The 26425-nt window shown below is 43.0% G+C and overlaps 1 protein-coding gene across 22 annotated transcripts in view; it reads left to right on the plus strand.

The window, feature by feature from the left end:
• Positions 1 to 26425, plus strand: part of ADGRL3 (adhesion G protein-coupled receptor L3) — a 548667-nt gene that overhangs the window by 271051 nt on the left and 251191 nt on the right. For all 22 annotated transcript variants that reach the window (XM_081176098.1, XM_081176093.1, XM_081176095.1 and 19 more), the window contains exon 5: positions 20152 to 20261. In XM_081176098.1, the coding sequence (XP_081032224.1) occupies positions 20152 to 20261 (110 nt within the window). The remainder of the gene's footprint in view (positions 1 to 20151; positions 20262 to 26425) is intronic.

Raw genomic sequence — 26425 nt, forward strand, 5'->3', positions numbered from 1 at the left:
CTGATGGGATCTGTTCAAAGTTTGAAGTTATTAAAACATTTCCCACTTTGTCCTACAGTTGTAATAATGTAGTCCAGAGGAGTGTTTGTTGCTTTAGCATATTTATAAGTAATAAAGGCTAATTAAATCCAGCCTATCTGCAGTAAAGTGGTATAGGCAATGTAGGACAGCGCCAAATAATAGATTTCCTGCTTTCGCATCTGCTTAGCTGATACTCAATTGTTAAAACGCAATTGCTGATTTTTTGAAAGCTAAGTGGTCTTTTCCCCTAGAGACTGCTGGGTTCATGTTGCCACTTTGAACCTAATTAATCAACGCTGAAGCTCAGTGAGCCCAGGGTGTTGACTGCTCTTTTAATTGCTGTCTTCTGGAGTCACATGTTTTCCTTAACCTTCTCTGTAATAAAATGCTGCAGTAATAAAGGTCTCCGGTTCTGGTAGTAGGAGTACTCCATAGATGCAATCTCAACAAACTTCCTCTCCTGCTCTTTATGGCACCTGACAAAATGTTTAAGCATCATTACTATATGTCTATCGCAGCTTTGATGCATGTCACTCAAAAGTACACACAGTTTGGTAAAAGAACAACAACAACTCTGGTGAATGCTTCCAAAGTGGCTCACAACATGTCTTCCTGCCCAGCACATTGTTAAGTACAGTGGTGCCTTGCAAGACGAAAAGAATCCGTTCTGTGATTCTCTTCGTCTAGCGGTTTTTTCGTCTTGCGAAGCAAGCCCATTGAAGGATTAGCGCTATTAGCGGCTTTTAGCGGCTTTTAGCGGCTTATCTGCTGATCGGATCAGCTGATAAGCGGCTTAGCGGCTTAGAAAAAGGGGGGGAGGAAAAAAAAACCATCAGGAACTCGCAAGACATTGTCATCTTGCGAAGCAAGCCCATAGGAAATTCGTTTTACGAAGCACCTCCAAAACGGAAAACTCTTTCGTCTAGCGAGTTTTCCGTCTTGCGAGGCATTCGTCTTGCGGGGCACCACTGTATAGTAATTTAATTTGCCGAAATGGTAAATACTTGTAGGTGTTACCATGTGTTTAAATTTGATGGGTTGGTAACTGAATTCTAGAGAGTTCCCTAGTAGTTCTCATGTGATTGGTTAACATTGGTCACGTGGGAGGTATCTGGGGAAGGAGAGACTCCATTTTATGTGAAGCAAGGTGAGTGTGTTTCAGAATCCACTGTGAACACTGCTAAGTTGAATAGAGCATTGGAGTGCTTCTTCTTTGCTTGAAAGAAAGAGAGCAAAGCTGGAGAAGGTAGAAATCTCTTATAGGAGCTGCAAGGCATGGCCTACAGACTGCTGAGCTCAGGAAAGAGAGGAAAATAGGGTTGTTTGGAAGGTAGAAGAGACTATAAGCCTATGCTTGGAGAAGCATCTGTCACTATGTTGTTGTTTAGTCGTTTAGTCGTGTCCGACTCTTCGTGACCCCCTGGACCAGAGCAGGCCAGGCCCTCCTGTCTTCCACTGCCTCCCACAGTTTGGTCAAAACTCATGCTGGTAGATTCGAGAACACTGTCTCACCATCTCGTCCTCTGTCGTCCCCTTCTCCTTGTGCCCTCCATCTTTCCCAGCATCAGGGTCCTCAGTAGCATGTTGGACGCCTTCCGACCTGAGGGGCTCATCTTCCAGCGTCATAACTTTTATATGCCTGTTGTCTTTGTCCATGGAGTTTTCTTGGCAGGGATACTGGAGTGGCTTGCCGGTTCCTCCTCCAGGTGGATCACGTTTGGTCAAAACTCTCCACTATGACCTGTCCATCTTGGGTGCCCTGCACGGCATAGTTCATAGCTTCTCTGAGTTATTCAAGCCCCTTCGCCACGGCAAGGCAGTGATCCATGAAGGGGATCTGTCACTATAAGTTTCTGCAAGTAAAGTTTTTGGATGTTAACATCTGGGCGCATTGGTTTAATTTCCAAAGAAGGGTGATTTAAGCTTCTTGACTGTGTTTTGGCTACTCTTATTTCAACATGCCTCTGGTCCAGAATTGTGTGAGGAGGAGAGTAGTCAGTGAGTAGCGATGGCAGCACAGCACAATGTCAGGATAAAGCCTGGATTGGTGGAGCCTTCTGACTTCCTGGTCCATTGCCCAACCTCACCTGGCCAACTACGACCACCATCAATACTTGGAGGGAGGTCCAAGGGTTGCTTTCTCTTTCGTTTTAACTATGCAGGGGAGGAAATGTCTAAGAAGTCTGGAAAGTGGTGCAGAAAACAAAAATCATGGGTGCATTAGACCAGTAAAATGTCATCAGGATAGCTCCGTCAGTAGAACATGAGACTCTTGATTTCAGGTTCATGTGTTTGAGCCCCACATTGGGTAAAAAAGATTACTGCATTGCAGGGTGTTGGACTAGATTATTTTCATGGTCCCTTCCAACTCTACAATTCTGATTTTAAGGTCCCATTCATCCCAGGGGGTACCTTTTGATGCTTACTGTGGCACAAGCTCTGTGTGACCCTGCAATTCCAGGTGGCTGGCATTGTTAGTATTTTCAGCTAAAACTGATAAAGGAGAGATGCCGCCCTCAGGCCATCTCCTCATGGAATCTAGCAAACTGCAGATTCCAAAGTAGACCAACCCCCTAATCTGCATTTTGGTCTGAGTGTTGCAAATCTGGTGAATCTGCTTCAGAAACCAAGCTTGCAAATTCCTCCCTCATCCTTAGCAGAAAAACTTTGCTATCTGGAAAAAGATGAGATGTACAGATTTACTCAAAGGCAATCATTCGGGGTCATAAGAGCGGGGAAAGCTTTTGTCAGAGGTTTAGAATATCACCCGGCATGAACATATCAATAAAAAATTGAGACATAAAGGATTCTATCCAAGATGAGTGCTAGTCTGTCATCAGCTAGAAGCAGGGCTTAGTTTGTGGTGGCCCCATAGCTGTGGAGTGCGTTGGCCTTCTGAAAGAGCTCTGGTTTTCCATGTCATTTATCTCCTTTTGCACATGAACTGCGGAGCCTTTGTTGACTCCCCCCCCTGTACACAATATTTTATGTTTTTATTACATTTTAATTGCCTCAGCGTTTTGCTTAAACTGCTTTGAGAACTGAAGTTTGGTATTAGAGCACACACTTTGCATTTTTACTTATTTATAGTTTTTATTTGGGTTTAACATTTTCCGAATAGATTAAAAAAAGCAAGGGGGAAATTGTTCAGCTGGTATGCTGGGCAATAAACTTTGTCTGAAACTCTTGGGGAGATGCCGCCTCTTGTGGAAGATACTGGGCAAGGATAGACCAATGACGTGCGGTTTCCTTTGCTCACAGAGACTTGGGCAGGGGGGTGGGATGGGATGGGATGCAAATAGCATGGGTAATAAGTAGAGAGGAATGCATGGGAGAAGGTCTCCTCCAGATGCAATATTTATCCAAGCCTGGTACTTCAGAGTTCTGTAGATAACAGAGGTGTTGACTCTGAATTAATAAATGAATAATGTAAATGTGCAGGGGTGTCACTTGTTAGTTTAAGGTATATTTTTTGTTCACACAGATAAGGACCAGGAGATCAACTGCCTTGAGGTGCCAGCCAATTAATCCCTTGGCTTTTAAATTTAAATAAATTTGAATATCAACAAAACCTCCAAATGCATGTCTTCTGGGGTGATCATGAAAGAGGAGAATGGTGCCTCTTCCTTGTGAGACAGCATACAATTTTATAACCAATGCACACACACACACACCCATGGTTAGAAATAAAGGGCACATTTTTATTTTGTTTTTCAACACTTTGGGAATATTGCATATAGAATATTCCTTGTTAGTGTCACATCACAAAACATAAATGGCTGCAAAAAAGAAAGAAGAACGTTCAGATTCCATCATAATTGTAGATGGCCCCAATTTAAGAAGACATATAGTCACTGATGTCAACAGTGTTGTCAGCTTCGATTGCCTCTGGTTCTTGCTGGAAGGCAGGCTACAGTGGTTTCAGGCTGGCGAACAAAATATCAGGTCTCTTCGCATGCTGAAAGCTGGATCTTTCCTTGTCATTTAGTTTGATGTGGGAATAAGGTATCTATAATGTCACCTGTTTGCTTTCTGCTGTTTGAATTCCTGCTTTTTTTCCCTTTGTAGCTCAGCTGGAGTCTGTAGGTTGATCGGCATTGACCTAATTTCCTTCCTGTGCTTATTTTATTTTATTTATTAATGAAAACTTTAGTCCACTCTTTATTACAAATTGCAGAGCAGATTACAAAACAACATACTATTTAAAAAAACCATCAATTATAAAGCTACTGTAAACAACAGCAGTGATTTGACTTCTCCTAAAACTTTGAGTAGCCTTAATTTCTATCAGCATATGCCTGGAAGAACGTAAATGTTTTTAACCTGTCACTGGACTCTCATGAGAATTGGGGCATTCCACACCTCCAAAAGAGAGTTCCACAGCCAGGGCACCATCGCAAAGAATCTCCATTGCTCCATCTCCATCACTGTCTTACAGGCAACGGGCAATGGTGGGGATATTAAGAAGGGCTTCCTCTGTCAACCTTAGAGCCTGGGATGGATAATATGAAGAGATCTTCTCCCACATATACCTGTGTTGCATTCAATGTAGGCCTTAAATCAGGGTGACAAGCCTGCACCAATTTTGACAGCATTAAGTGAAAAGTGAACCTTTGTTTATGCAGGAGGAAATGTCGCAGGTCTGAAAAAGTTGAACACTCCTGTTCTAGAGGGAGAAGATAACATTCCCAGTGAATATTGCCAGCATTTGCACAGTTGACCTCATGCTGAATTCAGTGTTCATAGGACCAAAGAAGAGACTCGCCACCTCTTCTAATGCTAGAATGCTGTAGATAAATGTAAAGGGACCCCTGACCATTAGGTCCAGTCGTGGCCGACTCTGGGGTTGCGGCGCTCATCTCATTTTATTGGCCGAGGGAGCCGGCGTACAGCTTCCGGGTCATGTGGCCAGCATGACTAAGCCGCTTCTGGCGAACCAGAGCAGCGCACAGAAACGCCCTTTACCTTCCCGCCGGAGCGGTACCTATTTATCTACTTGCACTTTGACATGCTTTCGAACTGCTAGGTTGGCAGGAGCAGGGACTGAGCAACAGGAGCTCAGTCCATCACAGGAATTTGAACCGCCAACCTTCTGATCAGCAAGCCCTAGGCTCTGTGGTTTAACCCACAGCGCCACCCACGTCCCTTTTTGACAGCATTAGCAAAAGGGAAAAAAGCAAAGTAGACACAGTGCTAGAAAATAGCTCCCCCCCCCCCAGTTGATCTTCACGCATCAGTTGAGGAGGTGCTGTGTGTGCATGCAAGAAAATGCTTGTGAGAGATTGTGGTTACACCTGCTACTGGCGTGCAGAGTTGGCACGCCTCAAAAAGCACGGGGTTAGCCTTAAAGGTTTCAATCAATAACAACATGTTAAATTCTGCCAGGCAACAGATAGGCAGCTAGCGCGTGCTCCACAAAATAAGTGTCATTTGGCATTATGCAGATGCACCTGTCAATATCCCAACAGCTGCATTCTGCAGTAGCTAAAGTTTCCAGACTGTGGCCAGGCTATCCCAGTCCAGGAATGGAAATAGCTGGAGCACCTGCCAGAGCTGGAAATAGGCACTCCTTGTCGCTGAAGCCACCTTGGCCTCAAGTGACAGTTCTGCAACTCTTGAGTATCCCCAGCCCCTGAGTGTTAGCCTACTTCTTCAAGGCACATTTGCCATGCAACCAATTCCTGAATATAAGATCGCAACAACAACCAACCAACCACCTCTGTCTTGTCAGAATTCAGCTTCATTTTATCGGCCCCCTTTTGGTCCATTACTGTACCCGGGACCGGCTTAGTACTTCCTCTGGTTCAGCTGGTAAGAATAATAGAATCTCAGAAGAAATAGACCATGATGTCATCAGCATATTGATGACTCCGAGCCCCAAATCTGCCGCTTCATACAGAGGCTAAATAACATTGGGATATGTATATATGTGTATCTTGGTGACCCGTGCTTTGTTTCTAGAAAAATAGATGTTGTTAGAAGAGTTTGAAGAAGAGTTTGGATTTGATATCCCACTTTATCACTACCCGAAGGAGTCTCAAAGCAGCTCACATTCTCCTTTCCCTTCCTGCCCCACAACAAACACTCTGTGAGGTGAGTGGGGCTGAGAGACTTCAGAGAAGTGTGACTGGCCCAAGGTCACCCAGCAGCTGCAGGTGGAGGAGCGGGGAAGCGAACCCGGTTCACCAGATTACGAGTCTACCACTCTTAACCACTACACCACACTGGTTCTCACCATGAAGTTGTTATAGTACCACACTTCTTAATAAGAACAAAAAAGAGGTGCTGGTATTGCGTATCCCTTGAGTATTCCCTGGGAAAAAGCACTGTTGGTGACAATAAGTCAATGCAGTAGTTGTACAGCTTGGAATCAGATAAACAGTTTTATCTTTTGACTCCAACCCATTTCCGGGTTATTGACTTCCAAGAGTCCGTCAGACCTCGGATAACCCTCAGGAATCTCCACAAGATGGCACAAGCCAAAGCAAGGGCCCCTGAAGTGCTTTCTGGCACCTCAGTGATTCAGACATCAACAAAGTGCTGCAAACAAGCATCTGCTCAAAATCAAAAGTAATATCTCTAAACTTACCATAATGGCAGAGTGGGGTGCTGGGGAAAAGGAACGGCAAACACCAAAGTGTTGAAAGGATGCAAAAAGAGAGCTCCATTGTGGCTAGCTGGATTATCTTATAACAAAAAAGAATGGTTTTGACAGCATTCCTCAAAACTTTGGGGAGGCAGCAGTTTTCCAAGAGCAAAACCTCTGTCTCTAAGCTTGAAGAGGGTGCTGGCATGAGAGGAGAGAAATAGCACGGAGGGAGAGTTGTGGCTGACAGGTCAAGCTTGTAATCGGAGGGAATTATTTTACCAAGAAAGCAGTTCTTCCCACCCCAAAACCAACTTGCACAAAAGCCCCCGGCCCTACTGTTTGCAGTTTTCAAGGTTACCCACTCAAGGGCATAACCTTTTATATCTGTAGTTTTCAGAACAATTGGTCACAAAACACTAAGGGAGATCAAGTGACCCTCTTCCCCCCCCAACCCCCCCCCACAACTGCATTATCAGTCCTTGCAGAAAGAGCACTGCAGCTTTTATTCTGAACTTTTGCAGGGTTTTGTTCTGGGGTGGATCACCCAACTCTGCCCAATTTTAAATATTTTTTAGTTATGGACAGTTCCTTTTGGAAACACATTTTAGAGGTATTCAGCACAAATATCCCTAGACCTCTCTGCCTGTAATTTGGCAGGTTTTCTTTGCACTGGAAAAGCTACTATGGTTGTGATTTATGTTCACTGTATCAGAGAGATTGGGGAAATTATACTCATTTAGAAAAAAAAAATCCAGTAGTGACTGGTGGAGGTGTGGAGCAGATTAAGAAACTCTTAACAGCAGCCCTTGTAAGAAAACCATTGAAATGATCCTTTTGAATTATGGCAGGCTTTTGTTTGTTTGTTTAAAAGCATATCTAAACTACTTAATATTTAAAATTTCCACGTGGTGTATAAAAATAAATTCTGTGGCCAGTATTCAACTAAAGTTTACTTTGAGTAGACCTCTTGAAATTAATGCACCTAATTTAGCTATGTTCATTAATTTTAGTGGGTTTGCTTTAAATAAATCATGGTTGAATATCATCCTGGTGATCATCACAATCTAGTAATAACAGGGTCCAATCTGATGGTTCCAGGAAAGCCTGGACAAAAATATTTGTCTTCACAAGCCATCTAAAGCAACTGATGGGTGATGCTTCACATATGGCACAGGTAAGGACATTGGAGACTGCCAGGGGCAATAGCAGAAACTGAAGATTCGTGGCCTCTAAAGGGAGACGGTTGCCTGCAAATTTCATCTACTTCTGTCCAAAACTAATAACATTCTAGAATCTAGATGGTTCATTTTTGGGGAGGTGTAATATTTTTACAAGTGTCTAGCACAAAAAGAAAACCCTGAATATATTTGCCTAGAATTTGACAGGCTTCATCCACTCTGAATGGCTATGATGCCTGCAATTTCTATCCACTTCTATTAAAAGAAGGGAGGGGAGGTCATAGTCATTTTAACTGTGGCACAGTTTCTCAAAAAACTGTGGCCAGTGTTTAATGGACCATTTGTGTATTAATGAAAGAACTCCCTATTTCCTTCTTCTGGAAGTCATTTTCATATCCTGATGTTCAAAGTGAAGAGCTGTCTCTTCAAATTAAGAGCGAAGGGGAAGTGAAGCCCGAGCTTTCACTTTCGCTTCTTATAGTGAGTCGTGCTGCTTTAGCCCTTCGCCTGCTTAGCCATGCATTAACACTGAAGCTATCACTTCTGGCTGAAAACCTCCGAATTTAGGCCTAAAGTCTTCATTGATTCTAGCCCTGTGGAACCTCCACTGCCTGCCCTCGCTCACATTGGTATGCAAGGCCAGTCTCCTGACATAGATAAATGCAGAGCGCTCCTTTGTGACAGGGACTGTGCTCGTTAGGAAGTGCTTTAGCTGTCATAGGGCTCAATATAAGATGGATCAGCTAGCAGAATCTTACATTCTTTGGTCCTCCAGCAACAGAAGCTTGGGTTGTCCAGCTATGAGCAACACATTCATTATCGCAGTACAAGGAGTCCAATTCACATGGCATTGTGCTGCCGATAATGGACGACCTACTTACCTCTAGGCTGGGCGCATTTGGCCATGAATGCAACCAAGGAAGGAGGAATTGCTGTGGCTTGAGAAGTCTCTCTAGCAAAGTCCCATAAATTCACTCCCTTGCTCACCAGCGGTGAACATTGCTCCCCTCTCTGGCAACCCCCTCTGCTCCCTTCCACATGCCCAGCGCAAAAAGCCCCTTTCTGATTAACTCTGCAGTAGGCTCCAGAGGAAACCTCCAGAAGAAAAAAGCACCCCAAGGACAGACGGATTGTGGCCACAAGTAACTAATAGTCATACCCCCCAATATTTCTCTGATGAAAATAAGGACATCCTATTCAACAACAATTTATACCCTGCCCATCTGTCTGGGTTGTCCCAGCAGTCTGGGCACCTTCCAACATATATTCAAACATAATGAAACATTTAAAAAACCCTATGCAGGGCTGCTTTCAGATGTCTTCTAAAGGTTGTGCTGCTACTTATCTCCATGGCTTGGGGTCACATAAGTCCATACCCTCCGATGAAAACAGAGATGCCCTACCATACTCTCCAACATTTCTCTGATGAAAATAGGGTTGTCCTATGGAACACCCTCCCATCAGAGGTCAAGGAAATAAACAACTATCTGACTTTTAGAGGACATCTGAAGGCGGCCTTGTTTAGGGAAGTTTTTAATGTTTGATGTTTCTTTTTTTTTCATGGTGGTTTTATTTAATTTGAATGAAAAAATCATATGAATTCACAAGGATCCGTCTAGATCCGCCTTTTACCTTTTTCCGTTTTTAAGATATAACAAGAAAAAAGAAAAATAAACATACAAAATAAAAAAACAGTTAAAAACACACATTAATTTTCAATAACATAACTTCCATACACTTATTTCCTCGGACCTCCTCATACCTCCCTTCTTTGTATTCCAGTTCGATTTGTTAGTTCAGCAAATCCTTACCATTAAACTTTTACCCATTTGTAAAACCTCTTTTTTTTCATATCTCTTAAAGCATTACAGCTGGAAACCGCTTAGTTTCTATCCAACATCCTTCTAACATTCATTAATTTTACAATGTTTCTGTAAGTAGTCTTTGAATTTCTTCCAGTCTTCTTTCACCGACTCTTCTCCCTGGTCTCGGATTCTGCCAGTCATTTCCGCCAATTCCATGTAGTCTTTAATGTTTGATGTTTCATTCTGTTTTAATATTCTGTTGGGAGCTGCCCAGAGCGGCTGGGAAAACCCAGCCAGATGGGTGGGGTATGTATGTATATATAAACAAATAAACAAATAAAGTTGTTGTTTTATTTGCAGAATAGGCATCCTACATAAAATGCAATTTGCTGACCAGGAGAAACCATTGTGGTGCCCTCCAGATGTGTTTGGCTCCGACTCCCAGCCAGCATGGTCATTGGGAAGGTGGAAGTTGTAGCGCAGCAACATGTGCTACCCCTCCTAATTATTATTATTATTTTTAATTAAATTTGTACACCGCCCTTCATCTGTAGATCTCAGGGTGATTGACAACATAAAACTACAATACAAAATACAAAATTCACAATAAAAAGAAGAACAACATTTGAATGACCTTAAATATATAGTACCTGTGTGTCTCTCTTGGATTCCTGGCTGCATTTCCTGAATGCACAGGGATAGAAAAAGTCTCATCTGTGTCCTCAACTGGGACTGTTCCATTATGCTCAGTTGCTGAAATTTTCTGAGTGGGGAAAAGGTATAATTTTTTCAGTAGACTTCCTGAATGCAAAATTCCAGAGAAATTGGAATGTCCTGTTCAAATAAAGCATATTCCTGAGAATTGGTTCAGTGGATTTGGGGGTTAAGAGATTTACAGGAAAAAAGAGGTACCAGAACTCACCATGAACACCTTCCTTGTTCTCTTACAATGGCAATGGCGCCCACCTGAGAGGTGCCGGAACTGAGTTCCAGGAGGTTCTGGCTGAAGAAAAGCTTTGCTTACAGAGACAATGGGCAATAGGCTGCTGTTCCTGAAACCAGGCAGCTGGTACTTAGAATAAGGAACTGTGGTGAGCAAAAGCCTAGGATCCCGTGGAATAGCAAGACATGCTGACAGTTCTTTGCGCAGGGAATGAGTGATGAGCAACAGCTGGTCAACAAATAAACATGCAAGCATTATATATACATGCATGCAGATGTACCATTGTGGGAGGTAAGAAAAACATTAGCCCATGTCTCTGTGCCTTAAAATGGAGGACGGTAATGTTACTATTCAAATTGTCATAGGCAACAGCCCTTAACTTTCCAGTGGCATAGCAATATCTGTAGAGTGGGGTTGTACATCTTTATTGTGGCTGAAGGGATATATGTACAGGTCATTAGAGAACAAGTGTCCTCGCCCAAAAGCAGCTTTAATGTGAAACAATCAGCAGCTGTTCCTTTGATATCTCAACATCTGAGATAATTCAGTTGTTTGGCTTCCAGTTTTTGCTTAATGGCAGTTTAGCATTTTGTCTGAACCCTAAATTGGTTAACTTCCACTGTGGTTTATTGCACAAAGCCAACTTCATAAATCACGATTTGACCTTGGGTTGTTTCAATAAACCGTAATCAAGGCTAACCATAGTTTGTCTGGGTTTCTGCGTAGCATTAAACCATAGTTAGGCAAAGCTGGAATCGAAAGGTTCTGATTTCTTTGCAGACATGCATGGGCCCAAAGCTCATCCGAGTTTGTTCCTGTAGACATAAACCATAGTTGAAGGTTTTGTTGGAATGTAGTCCCTGTAGGTATTGCAAGCAGCTTTCGTCTTTTCTACCCTCAAAGTGTTCCTTCATGTGGCAAAAACATACCCTGCACCTGTAAACGGAGCCAACGTTGAATGTACAGGTGCTTGCTCATATGAACAAAATTGTTACAAAACATTAAGCAAGCTTTGAGTTTTGCAGAACTCTTCAGGCTAGAGGTTAAGCCAAGCAAGGATAGGTTGGTGTTAAAGACCCAACATCTTCACTGATTTCAGTATTAAATTGGAGTGTGAAAAGAGTTAACAAACTTAATAGATAGGCTCTCCTAGGAGCTATGCAGGTTTCAGGTTCCACCTAGAGGTGACAGGATCGAAAAATCAGACATTGGTTGACACCCCCTTTTAAAATACAGTGGTACCTTAGAAGCCAAACGCCTTTGTTGTCGAACAAATCGGCTCCTGAATGCCACAAACCTGGAAGTGAATGTTCTGGTTTGCAAACGTTCTTTGGAACCCGAATGTCCAACGCGGCTTTTGATTGGCTGCAGGAGCTTCCTGCAGCCAATCGGAAGCCACGCCTTGGTTTCCAAACATTTTGGAAGGCGAATGGACTTCTGGAACGGATTCCGTTCAACTTCCAAGGTACCACTGTATATATAATTCAGCAGAGAGTGGCAGTAACGAGAAACTTTGCCATTCTTACATGTTTATATTAGCCAAGTCAGATATTACTTTTATAAGAGAGGTCAGATTAGGTAGCTTTACCAAAATAACAACAACACCTAGTGGTTGGAGGGAAGTGTACCCTAGAATAAAGTTCCATATTCCACAGTTTTTTAAAATAATTACCAAAAGCAATCCTTGTATCATCCACCACATGAACTATTAGAATATTAAGGGTAAGAAAGATGTTTTTCATAATGTTTCCGCTGGTTTCACTTTCCTTCCTGATTGCTCTGAGCTCCTTGCATTTAATTTGAGTCAGATTAAGGACATTTACGTATAGAAGCTGACGCACAATGCAAACAACATTGGAAGGGATTCTGCTGTCTGGTTTCAGAAGAAGAAGAAGAGGAGGTAGCAGGGAGCCTTTATTTCCAGGCCAAACAAACCATCTCACCAACAGCAGTTGCTGAGTGATTGAGCTCTGTGTAAATCACTGGATTATCTGCTAAAATCCTGTGATTTCTGGGCATTAATTGCAAAGCAAACTCCATTGAGTTTACTGAGATGCTGCAAGGCAGCTGGAGATTAAGAGACAGATAACAAAAGAGGATTGGTAATGGTATTCAAAACCTTTCACCTTTAAATCATACACAGTACAAACCTTACTGTCTAAATTGCACAAATTCCTTTCCCCCCAGAAGCTTAGAGCTTTTTTGTATGCAAAGCATCTTTCCCTCATTTTCCAAGTCAAACACTGTATTTAGAAGCTAGCGCTGCATACATTAATACTTACAAAGATTATAATGTTGTTTTTAATCTACTGCTAGACAGATCGAAACAAATGTAGAAATATACCCATTTCGAATCCGAGAACAAATGCAAAATTCAGACAGGAAGCCCACTGACGCAAGCCCAGTGAGGGGAGATATAACTCTAGGGGGCTGGTCACCACGCAAGACCTTTGCCACCGCCCCAACCATTCAGCCAGCACTTAGAGTAAGAAACAATGAAATATAGTCTGCTACCATGTGCAATAGTAAGCAGGTCTGTAAGCACATTGAACCATGATGTGGAATAACCAGTTAACAACAAAATCATAGGGGAAAGGATATGCACAAAAGTACCAATGAAAATTTAAAATTAAGCCAAAGTACAGTTGAGCTAGGTCTGTGTATGCTTTAAGATTGTTAACATGGGAAAAGCGAATGCAAGGATCCAAATAACCATGCGGAACAGAGCAGTTGGGAGCCACCCCATGGCTCTGCAGCCCGCACCGTATTTTTCCGTGTATAAGACCTTATGTTTTTTACTAAAAATTGGGGTCGTCTTATACGTGACTGGTGAATGCACAGGGCTTCAGGCTCTGGCTCTGGTGTGTCAGGGGCGTGGCTGAGTTGGACGCCTAGGAAAAAACTGACTCTATAGATGAGGGAATGCAGTCATAGAACAAGAGTGGGTTAGTTTGACTCCCCTTCCTCCTGAGTTTCCAACCGCAGATAGAATAGTAGACTCTGAAGGCTCGCAGTCGGGGGGAAGGAAAGAGTCAGCCTTGAGGGGTTCGCTATGCAACCAGAGTAATTCATTTATGTTAGGTCTAATTTGAGACAAACGCTCATCTCCTCATCAACACAAAGAAGCCTTCCTCTTTTCTGATCTTTCTTATTTGTCAGAGTTGAAAATCCCTGTTCACAAAACTATGTTGTGGAGAACGGTAGAATAATTGCTAGTGCTGTTCAAGGAAGGCGTGTGTGTGTGTATGTTATATAATATGTATAATATTTTGGTGGTATACTACAGACAGCAATCATTTTGTGTGGTGGTTTCGTTCCCAGTCCCCAAGCACATCAGGGGTGCAGATAAGTGTGCCCTGCCCCATTCCACCCAGTCCAGCCCCCATTGCTCCCTCTTCTGGGTCCAAAAAGACGCTTGAATTGCCAATCACACAATGCCCCTAAAATGGTCTCTCCTGCATACTATACTAAACTGAAATGTTGAAATATTCGTTTGATTGTCCTTGAATCTTCCACGCACACTTGCCATCCTCTCCCGACACACTAGTGCGGTGCACCACACCCTTGGAGAACCACTGGCTTCCAGTAGTTAGGAAATACAAGATGCACTCACAAGGCCCATCTATCTGAGCCCTTCCCTATCGCTGGAACATGGATTGGTAGGAGCACCCTTTGGCACGCGATGTCTAAGCTCCCTTGCACACCCAGAGAGTAGGCAATTTTTCTGTAAGCATTTCCTGCTGGGAGAGAGAGGGGGACCTGTTTAATGGCAACAGCCTCCAGGGACTGGATTAAGTCCATATAACAGGCAGCACTGACTTGCTCCTAACTCCTGATGTGATTGCTGTTGTCTTCTGTTGGCAATAGAAATGTTCTCTAAAGGTAGCTAGTTTTTAAAGTATGAATGACATCATTGATCATATCAAATCACAAAAGACAGAGAGGTTTTATATCATCTCCGACACATCACTGAAATGGGAAAGTACACAGTCACCAATCCATGTCTAGTAACCTTTAAACAGTGCATTTAAGCGTGACATTTGAATACACGCACTACTGAATATTTAGCTCTCTGATTTTGTTTTATTTTTTGCTTTCCATTCTAATTCAACATTTCTACAGTGTTTCAATATCTTAATCTCCATTTTAAACTGATTTGTTGTGATGTTATAATCTATTCTATTATTCTATTAATGACTGTGATTTTTAATTTGTTTTTATTTTGTACATTGTCCATAGAGCTCATGTTATTGTGTGCCTGATAAATTGGCCATTAGATCTGTGTCCTAAGTCCCTAAACCAGAAAGTTCTAGGCAGAAGTCTGCCTGTACACATGGATACTGGATTAGAGTGACAGTAGACTGAGGAGGAGTTAACAGCATAAATGACATTGATGTAACCAATTTATGACCACTGGTCTACCTTACAGCCCCTTCATGGTCACCATGCACCGATCAAGGGCTTCATCGGGGCTCCAGACTCTAAGCTTTCATTTCATCCAGACTTCCTAGAAAGGAAGTTATGAAGCAAAATGTGCAGGTACCCTTCTAATAAATTTCTGTGAAATGAAGCAGCCTGGCTGCTCCCTGCCTATGTTTTAGCTGATGAGTCAGAGCTGTACAGCTTAATAAGTTAGTTGTTTGGACACCAAGGTATTGGCATTCATGGGGTCCTCAAGCACTGCTGTTTCCCCCTCCTCTTTAGGACACTTTTCCTGCTTCTGCCTTCTTTTCTAGTTTTTTTGACTCTCTTCCTTTTCATTCAGCAACTGGTAGTAGACTCATCTGAGATCAGGTCCCTAGACATTATTTTCTGCAAATACTCCTACAGTGGTACCTCATGTTACGTACTGCCCCCCTTACGAATGCTGTGGGTTACGCGCTCCGCTAACCCAGAAGTAGATGTCCCTTGTTGCGACCTTTGCCCCGGGATGCAAGCGGAAATTGCAGCGGGAGGCGCCATTAGCGAAAGCGTGCCTCGTGTTACAAGTGGTTTCCTGTTACGAACGGACCTTGGGAACGGATTAAGTACGTAACACGAAGTACCACAGTACACAGTCTTTGCCAGTGGATATAAATAATCTCCCCTCACCCCAAAAACATGTGTAAAAACTTTGCAAAAAAAAAAAAAAGGTTAGGCATGTCTCCTGCTGTGCAGGGGTTTCAAAACAAGGCCCTCAGAGAATTCACCGCAGAAAGGCTATGCAGCAGCCAGTTAAGCCTCCTCTGCGGTGGAAATACAATTGTGGGGAAAGTATCACCATGACTGTGCTCTCTCTAATGCACACCCTCCAACATTTCTATGATGAAAACAGGGACGTCCTATTCCATTATTATTATTATTAGTAGTAGTAGTAGTAGTATTATACCCTACCACTTTAGGCAGCTTCCAACATATAAAAACATAAAAAGTTAAACAATAAAAAGCTTTCCTATACAGCGTTGCCTTCAGATGCCTTCTAAAGGTTGTCTAGCTAATTATCTCCTTGGCTCAGGAGTCACATAACTCCATACCCTCTGATGAAAATAAGGATGTCCTACCATATCTGCCAAATTTCTCCAATGGAAATAGGGACAAAAGTGGGACATTCCAGGATCAAATCAGAAACCAGGACGGCTTCTGTAAATCCAGGACTGTCCCTGGAAAATAGGGACACTTGGAGGGTCTGCTAATGTTGTGTTATGTCATGCTCTCCATGACAGCCATTTTGTGTTTTGCCATGCCCCTCCACCATGGCAGCCATTTTGTGACTGATACCCCCAGCGCGCTCTCAAAATTCATGATGTGCCCACTGGTCCAAAATGGCTGGTGATCCCTGACCTAAACAGAGAACGTCACAAACTACAATATAAGAACTTCAGTTTATTCACCATGTTTGCTTTCACTGATGTGCTGTCTAATAGCAGATATACTTCAATGTTAATGCTTCAGAAGAAGGAATTCCTTAAACAGAACTGTTATGTTTTTCTTTTCATGGACCCGAGGGTTAAAGATGTAATCAAAGATGGAAATCCAAATAATCCGCTATTTTCTTCATTAGGAAAGCTCTATTATTTATTGTATTTATGGATCTTTCTGAATATGAAATTAATGGCTTTCTGGCCTACGCTGTGAAGCAATTATCTGGATTCTGCAATGCTTGTACAGGAAAGTCCTGCCACATGCTGAATGCAGTTGGTTTATTGACAGGTTTTAATTATATCTCTGGCTTCCTACAGCTTTTGGGGAGGATTGCTTTTCAGTGACGAAGCTGAAGAATATTTCTGTTCACCAGCCTATAAATCCTGCTCTCATTAAAACAATCAGCCAGCTACAGTTTTGACAGCAGATTGATATTTTTACATTCCACTTGAGAAAAGTCTTCACAGCTCTACTTGTCTTGTTGGATTTTGATTTTTTTGAGCCAGATTCTCTAGTCTTAAATGTGCATATATTATGCAAAATGCCATTCCAGTTCTTTTGCATGCTCTTGGCATTATGCAGATGTTCCTGGTATAAGTTCCATGCATGACATAAATGAACATATTGCTACTTTTACTGCATTTTGAGCGGCAAGGGGCATGGTACTTCCATGTGCTTGGAAGGAGGCAGTGGGTGGTTATGGTGTTTCTTAACATTTATGCGCATTTGCAGGTTTAACACAGGTGAGAATGAAGCTTAAACATTCCAGCCAAAAGCCATTGACCCCGTATAATCTCCAGGGCCAATACCAGCACCCCAAGATAGCTGTAGAGATCAAACTTGACTTCCTACCTTTCTCAGGGCTCAGCTTCACTGAGGGTTAATGAGGATTTCAAGCTGATTGTGTCACTATTTGTGTGTGCGTGTGTGTGTGTGTGTGTGTGTGTGTGCGCGCGCGCGCATCCACACAACGTCCCCCTCATCCAAGTGTCACCACGCTTCCCTCACCACTGCTAAATTCAGATTTTCCTGATCCATTGGGATAATCTGATATGGGAAGAAAATCCAATGTGAAATGGGTGCTCCCTGACTGTGGATGTGTGGTAGCTCATTGTGTGGCTGGGTTTTATTAACATAAAAGGTGCAACAACAGTGTTTCACAAGAGCAATTAAGAATCCTTGCCTGGTTGGAGCGGCATATATCTCTGTTGCCTGCTCTTTTGTGTAAATCTGGTATATAAGAAAACTTGTCAAAATAAGTGGTATTGGTAAAAAGATTATTAAGAATATGCAAATATGGATCGACAATGGTTGAAAATACATAGTTATAATAGGTTAAGATATTGAGTAAAGATAAATGACAGAGGGTAAGGATTTGCTGAAAGGACTTTTAAACGGGAATACAAAAGGGGAGGTGTGAGGAGGTCAAAGAAATAAGGAAACGAGCTGAAAGATTATTGAAAGATGGATTTTATTCTAAATTTCTTTTTTTTCTTTTTCTATTTAGCTACTATCTTCTCTTTCTTGTCTAGATATCTTTTCTATGTGATTTTTTCTTCTTTCTTTCATTTTTCTTTCTTTTTAGGTTGTTAAGTTTTTTTAAATTTTTCTTATATTTTAAATTTATGATTTTTGTAAACCCTATTGTGTAAACCTATGTTTTGTGTAAACTTATGTTTTATGTTAAACCTTAATAAATATTTCATAATATATATATATATATAAGAAAACTTGTCTTCCAATTAAAAAATAAACACATTCAGGCAGGTAACAAAGAGCTGCTGATACACTCAAAAGCATGGGTAGGCAAACTAAGGCCCGGGGGCCGGATCCGGCCCAATCGCCTTCTAAATCCGGCCCGCGGACGGTCCAGGAATCAGCGTGTTTTTACATGAGTAGATTGTGTCCTTTTATTTAAAATGCATCTCTGGGTTATTTGTGGGGCATTGGTTCATTTCCCCCCCAAAAAATATAGTCCAGCCCCCCATAAGGTCTGAGGGACAGTGGACCGCCCCCCTGCTGAAAAAGTTTGCTGACCCCTGCTCAAAAGGGACATCAGCTTTCCTGGCTTGGAATGTCACACACATCTTTAAAAATTATTTTATGGCTCACTTTGTGTAAACCCAGTGCGTTGCAAAACTTGTATTAAAAAGTAAAATAAAAACATTTTTTAAAAAATACCTGCACACATGCTCACAATGAACCTCAGGTTTCCAGAGCTTAAAGTGTTACTAAGGGGAAGGACTAACTGGGGACAACACACACTGTGAATATATTCCACCAACTAGTGTGTGTGGATGGAAAGATTGATTTGGGAGGCATAAAATCACAAGTGCTCGTGTGTGGATGGAGGTGCAGAAATGCGCACAAGAAAACAGCAACCCACACATGCTCAAATCCCAAAGTGCAGAAACAGCCTCGGTCTCAGTCTCTCCGAATTGCAGTCTTCTTCAAAAACATTTAGATTTACATCATCCTAAAATATATATTTGAAAAAAATGAGGGAAGGAGCTAAACTAAGCATTGGGAGGCATGACCTTTTGCAGAAATGACTCTCACCTTCCAGAAGAGTGTGCAATTATTTTCTAATCATTTACCTATAATTTACTAGCAAACTGTGTTTCTGGGAAACTAGTAAATCAGTGTCCTTAGGTACTACTGGATACATTAACCTTTTCCTTCCCAAAGTTCCACTTGAAGCTGCCCTCTATTGAGGCAGGTCATTGGTCCATTGGTCTATTGTTGTCTAGTGTTTGGGAAATACTCCTGTAATGAATATGAGAGATGATGACTTGCCCAAGGCCACTGGATGTCTTCAAGGCAGAAGCATGGGTTTTAGTGGCAATAGTTTAACAACAACAACAACAACAACAACAACAACAACAACAACAACAACAACAACAATAATAATAATAATAATAATAATAATTTATTATTTATACCCTGCCCATCTGGCTGGGCTTCCCTAGCCACTCTGGGCGGCTTCCCAAAAAATATTAAAATACTGTAATACATCAAACATTAAAAGCTTCCCTAAACAGGGCTGCCTTCAGATGTCTTCTAAAAGTCTGGTAGTTGTTGTTCTCTTTGACATCTGGTGGGAGGGTGTTCCACAGGGCGGGCGCCACTACCAAGAAGGCCCTCTGCCCGGTTCTCTGTAACTTGGCTTCTCGTAGTGAGGGAACCACCAGAAGGCCCTCGGTGCTGGACCTCAGTGTCCGGGCAGAACGATGGGGGTGGAGACGGTCCTTCAGATATACTGGACGGAGGCCATTTAGGGCTTTAAAGGTCAGCACCAACACTTTGAATTGTGCTCGGAAACCCAAGGGTCACATCCTGCACCATACCAGTGGCTGGTCATATGAGAGGTCAAAAGTGAGTGGGGCAAAACAGGTGTGAGTCTTCCAGCCATGCAAAACCGTGTTTCTGCACATATACACATCCATCCATCCATCCATCCATCCAAGAGGTATTGTCAAAGTCTGGTGTCCTCCAGCCAGGTGTTAACAGAGCAGAGCCAGAAGCATAGGAAAGACGAAATGGCCTCGGAAGCCCTGAAGGACTGCATTCATCTCCTGGACTTGAGGTTCTCCACTCCACCAATAATCATAATAATAATTGCAGCACATTGGATGTTTATTTAAATTTGGATCCACCATATAAATATTTCCTTCCGTTGTGTTTCTGCTCTTACTTTGCTTCTTTCTCTTTCAGGTGCAGCAACCGGACGCAGTGTGCTGTGGTGGCAGGTCCAGATGTGTTTCCTGACCCTTGTCCAGGAACATACAAATATCTAGAAGTGCAATATGAATGTGTCCCTTACAGTATGTATACCACATTCTTATCATTATTTTTCTTTCTGTGCATGAATGAGAATTTTTGACTGTACAGTTGTTTCCCCCAAGGGATTGTAAAATCACTTTGTCGTCCTGTATGAGAATCGGTGTGCTATTTTACCTATTTCCACTGGGTAAGGAAGTTCCTAGTCTGAATCCCGCTTTTGCCAATAGCTGGCCCAAGGAAAGCCGCTCCCACTCTGCCTTACACCCCCCCCCCATTTCCAAAATAATACTATGGTGGTTTTCAGTGATAAGATCTCATGTCGCAAGATGTGGTAATGGCAATGGCTTAGATAGGCTTAAGACGCCATTAAACATGTCTGTGTTGGGTTCATTTGCCCAAAGCTATTGCTAAAGAGGCTATATTTAACCGCCAGGGTTCAAAGCAGTTTTTGGGAGGAAGTAAACAATGACAGAAGTTTTTCTTAATTTGTGCTTTTCATTTGTGTGCTTCCCATAAAACATATATCATTCCCACTGTGGGGAATGAGACGCTGTCCTAGATGAGTATTTGGTCTGATTCACCATGGCTTTTCTCAAATTCTTATTAAAAGTATTTTGAATGCCCCCTCCCCCACACAAAACGTTATATAAATGCTAAGCAGTATGAACATTGTAGGTGCATGTTACCCGAATGTGGTGGTTTGCATTATTGACATTTCATAATTATGCTTCAGTAGAGCACCTCCTTGCATTTTTGGAAGAGAAATAGAAAGTGTATTGATACGAAAACAAGCCATGTCCGTTTTCTTACTGAAATGTACCTTTCTACACCAATGGCATTTCTTCAAGCTCTTTTCAGCGCTAAAATTCAGTTTCGGAGGCATTGCTGTAGCTGCGTATTAGAATATCGCTGGACTAGAACAATGTCAAGTTGTTAAAAAAGAAGTATCACACTGTTTGATTTTCAAAAAAGTAGGCAAAGCTTTTTACACTCCTGCTGAAAAAAACAATAACACTTTAAAAAAGGAAAAAAGAAAGAGTGTTGTAGCAAGTAATAATTTACTTTACCAGAGTCTTCTCTCTACAGTTAGCACTGCAAGGATGACTTGGAGAGCTGCCTTTTAGATGCTTCACCTGTGCAGAGAAAGCACACATACATGAGTTCATTAGTGAAAGACCACGTGTTATCTTCTCTGCCTGGAAGTGACTCATTTGGGTCTCAGGTGACTTTTGGACCCGAGATCCTTTTTGATCAGGGATGCCAGAGGCTGAACCACATTTGTTTATTTCCCGAAACATAGATGGTGTTTGATTGTAAAAACAACCACAGGCGCCTCAAATCACAACCTGAGTGCAGGGCAGGGGGCCTAAACCACTGAATTTTGAGCCTACCGCATAAAAGAGAGATATCTGAATGCGGAGCAGCTCCAACTGTGTCTACTCGCCCTACATGCATTTGTGTACTTGTCATTTTTGTGCTGCTTTTCAGTTTTAAGTGTTGTGCCCTTCGATCACCTTTTGTGTGTAGGATATTTAATGTATGAAAGGAGGCGCATGTGCCCCATCACATCTGGGATTTCCGTAAAGAAGTGTGTGAGAACTGGCATATTATTATTATTATTATTATTATTATTATTATTATTATTATTATTATTATTATTATTTTTTTATTTGTATCTGGCCGAGGCTGGGCTCAGAGTGGCTAACATCATAAAAACAACACAATATGCATAAAAACAGGCATCAATTAATTAAAATACATCTTAAAATTAATTCAGACAAGTTAAAATCTGGGCAGGTGGCAATTATCAGGTTGGAATTGAGAGTGGTTAATAATTGCTAGGACCAACTGTTTCCACAAGGACCTGTGAGCGAATTGGGGGCCTCCTTCGGGCTTGGTTTATACAAAGGAAAGTAAGTCAAACTGCATCCTGTCCAAAGGCCTGGCGGAACAGCTCCGTTTTGCAGAAAGATGTCAAATCCCACAGGGCCCTGGTCTCTTGAGGGAGAGCGTTCCACCAGGCCGAAGCTCTCCAACATTTCAGACGTGAATATAGGGACACTTGTACTTGAGTAGGTAGGGGCTAGGGATGGAGTCTGGCAGTCCAAAGACATGGACAGATGGGCAGCAGTGGACAAGTACAATCCACAATCAGCTGTGCTATAAGCAAGAAATGAGGCCAGTCAAATGCATATGATGATGCATTGTAATTGTATTTTTACCATTCAAAGGATGGTGTTTACATTTTACAGCTAAGGCACAGCAATAACAGTATTTGGGTCTAGTTACAGATACTAGTTACAGATACTAGTTACAGATACTAGTTACAGTATTTGGGTCTGTTGAATAGTGGGTAGACATAGCAGACGACACAGCGATTTCTCCAAAGCAGCTCTTTATTTGTAAGCTGTCACAGAACTGAACAGCAAACAGCTCAGCCGGCCTGCTTTTATAGGCAGCTGGCTGTCAACATTGTAGCAGCAACAACCCAGGGTTTCCTGCCTAAAATAACTGACGTGGACCTGAGTGAAAACTACATACACAATACTCCTGGTGGCCAGGGTGAGAACTTCAGTACATAACACCCCTCCCCACCGAGATAAAGCGTTAGTTACAATCGTAATGGTTTCCTTTTATACAACACTACACGTAATGGTTCAATTAGGCACAAAGCATATCAGTTACATTTCACATACTTCCATTAGACCAACAGTGTTACATGTCCAACAACATAGTCCTTTAAATACGGTCTACTGGCCTTGTGGGTTTCCTGGGCGGAGAGTTCAACAGCTTCTGAAGCCACGGCCTCCTCAGTGGCTTTCTGCAGCGTGAGGTCTGGCTTGGCGAGGAGATGCCGTTGCAGACGGATGTCCCGGACCCCGCAGACGATTTGATCCATCAGGGCATCATCTAAGTCTCGGAACTCGCAGTGCATTGCAGCCTGTCGCAGGGCGGCGGTGTAGTTCTTAATTGACTCCCCCTCCGCCTGGTTCCGGTGGTAGAACGCATGGCGGGCAGCAATCTTGGACGGCTTTGGGGTGTAGTAGTTGCGGAGCTTCTCTTGAATCGTGTCGCAAGGTGCTGCCTGGACAGCTAGAGGCGCAACCAATGCTCGGGCCGTCGCGAACACTTCAGGGCCACAAAGGCTGAGGAGAGGCCCCGCTTTTGCTCTACAAACCCTCTTGTCAGCTCATTTGCTTGGAGGTAGCAGTCAAACCGAGCGAGGTAGGAGTCCCATGATTCAGAGGCTGGGGCAAACGGTGGTAGAGGCACGAGTGAAGCCATGGTGCCGATGCCGACGTGGAGGCAATGGATGGAACACAGTGCTCTAGCCAGACCAGTCAGCTCTGAATTGGTTCTGCTCCGTGATTTCGCTCCATGTTTCAGCTCTGTGATTCAGCTCATCTCAGAGGGTAGCCGCATCTGGCTGTGCTCTGTTGTCCATCGATCCCACCTTCGTCGCCAGTGTTGGATAGTGGGTAGACATAGCAGACGACGCAGCGATTTCTCCAAAGCAGCTCTTTATTTGTAAGCTGTCACAGAACTGAACAGCAAACAGCTCAGCCGGCCTGCTTTTATAGGCAGCCGGCTGTCAACATTGTAGCAACAACAACCCTGGGTTTCCCACCTAAAATAACTGACGTGGACCTGAGTGAAAACTACATACACAATACTCCTGGTGGCCAGGGTGAGAACTTCAGTACATAACAGGGTCGGTCAGTGAATGCATTGCATAGAATTCTTAAGCCAAAACAACTGTTAAGTAATCATAGAGATCATATCCATGAGAAGGTTGCCTCTGAGCATGTGCTTAGCCCAGGATTTTCAGCATATGGGATAAGCCCAGAGTCATTACCACAAAATGTTAGATTAGTTTCAACCCCCTTCCCTCATTCCAGAAGCTATTTTAAAAACCAAATAAAAAGTGAAAGTGGGCACCTTTTTTTGTTCAACTTGGTATTTTATCAATTAATTAAGGAAATGGAAATCAGAATATACTTCCCCGACCCAAATCCTCTCCGCCCTCAGTCCTACAGCCTGCAAACTTCCACTACGGTTGAGAGAACAGAAACAGGCACCATCACCAAGGAGTTTTCAAAATATATTGTTACAGGATTAGTGAGGGGGTTATCTTTAGGGTTCCCTCTGTGATTTTATATATGTAAAATGGGATTTGGTGGGGAAAGAGACTGCTGAAGGAGTCGAACCAGTCTCCTTGTAAAGTTAAAGGCTCTGGCCAAGTATTTTAAGAATCTCTTTGCATGACTGGAAAGTACAGACGACTTGTTGCCACAAAAACTGCTACCTGGAAATGATGTCCTTGGTGAGAGTAAGAGAACAGTAGACCTATGACAGTGTCCTCTAAGCTGGGGCAAGGAAGACAGAGACCTGTATTGTTCTCTGTGCTGAATTTAAAGCAGTGACTTTTCTGGCAGTGGGGGCAGAAAGCTAATGAGCATTAGGAAGGAAACAGAATAGGCCACATCAATAGCAAATACCACTCCTCCCCTTCAGTTTATCCATAGGAGAATGAACGGAGGCTATCTTAGAAGCAGCAGAGTAGGGGAACCAGGAGCGCCTTAATGCATAGATAATATCCAGAGTGGTTTTGCACCCTGTGAAACCAGCTCCTTGTGGAGAGACGTTATAGGTTGCTGTCAGGTTTAAGCTCCATGTTTATTCTGAGGAAATTGTTCATATGTGGGTTAAACCACAGAGCCTAGGGCTTGCCGATCAGAAGGTTGGCGGTTCAAATCCTCGCGACGGGTTGAGCTCCCGTTTCTTGGTCCCTGCTCCTGCCAACCTAGCAGTTCGAAAGCACGTCAAAGTGCAAGTAGACAAATAGGTACCACTCCGGCGGGAAGGCGAACAGCATTTCCGTGCGCTGCTCTGGTTCGCCAGAAGCGGCTTAGTCATGCTGGCCACATGACCCAAAAGCTGTACGCTGGCTCCCTTGGCCAATAAAGCGAGATGAGCGCCGCAACCCCAGAGTTGGCCACGACTGGACCTAATGGTCAGGGGTCTCTTTACCTTTTTAACGCAAATCCCTCCGGTGGTACGTTAAGGGATGTTTTTATGTCAGGTGAAAATATCTGCCAGTTGCTCAAAACGTATTCTCTGTAAAAGTGGTGTCTGTCCCAACAGCGGAAAATTGGGGTCAGTTGCTCTGCTGCCATTTCACGAGGCAGCCACCCTGTGGAACGCCCTCCGATCAGATGTCAACCTGGATCTCCAGTCTGACACTTGATCTATAACGCTACCCTGGATCGTCTCCTAGACATGGCAGTTGGTTGTGTTGTTTCTGTTTCTCTTTGTGATGCTGTGGAGGAGCATTTATCATGCCAGGGCCCACCTGCAATCTGAAGCGGAACTCTTTTTCAGCCTTGCTATTGAAGACCCTCCAACTACTAGATGCTAGAGTTTGAAATCGGGGACTTGCTGTACATAGAAAGCATTTTTTAAAAATAAATAAACTCTCAGAGCATCCTTCCCAAACTTACTTGTACTGGGCTTGCAATTTTCTCATTGCACCCTCATCTTTTCTCTTCAAGGCCTGGATTTCTCTGCTCTGAAATTATCCCCCATCCCCGAGCATTAGGCTAGCAAGACTCTGGCATTTCATGGAGCGATGTGAAATCAAAACTCATTGCTTCACTCGTACCGTTGCGTAGAGGGAATGAGCCAGGAGGAGGTGAACATCAATCTTGCCACAAGTTTGTAAGGTGTCCTCATGAATTGTCGCTGTGCTCGTTCATCATCCCAAGATGGCTTCAGCACTTCGGCTTGTTCCTGTAAGACTTCGACAATAAACTCTCTAGGCAGAGTCCCTGTCCCTTCTGTCTTCCATATCGTGATTAGAATAGTGTTGACACTTAATCAGCTTTAATTAGCACTGGTAGGGCTGCAAGGTTATCCAACCTTTCCTAAGCATCTGTATAAATCCCAGATAATCCCATCAGGCAGTGATCCACACAGACAATCGCCTCCAGACGAAAAAGGTCACGGGCATGATGTGACAGGAAACATTCGTCGGAAAGGAAACAATAATAATGATAACGATAATAACAGTAGTGTGTTTAGGCGCTTAAAGTGCTTCATGTACATTATGGGATTAATCCTTAAACATGAATTGGCATCATTTTCCCCTATTGCACATGAGCTGAGAGGCGTGCAGGGCGGAAGCTGAAAGCAAAAAGCGTGTGCC

Source organism: Podarcis bocagei (assembly GCF_964188305.1).
Source record: "Podarcis bocagei genome assembly, chromosome: 17".
NCBI lineage: Eukaryota > Metazoa > Chordata > Lepidosauria > Squamata > Lacertidae > Podarcis > Podarcis bocagei.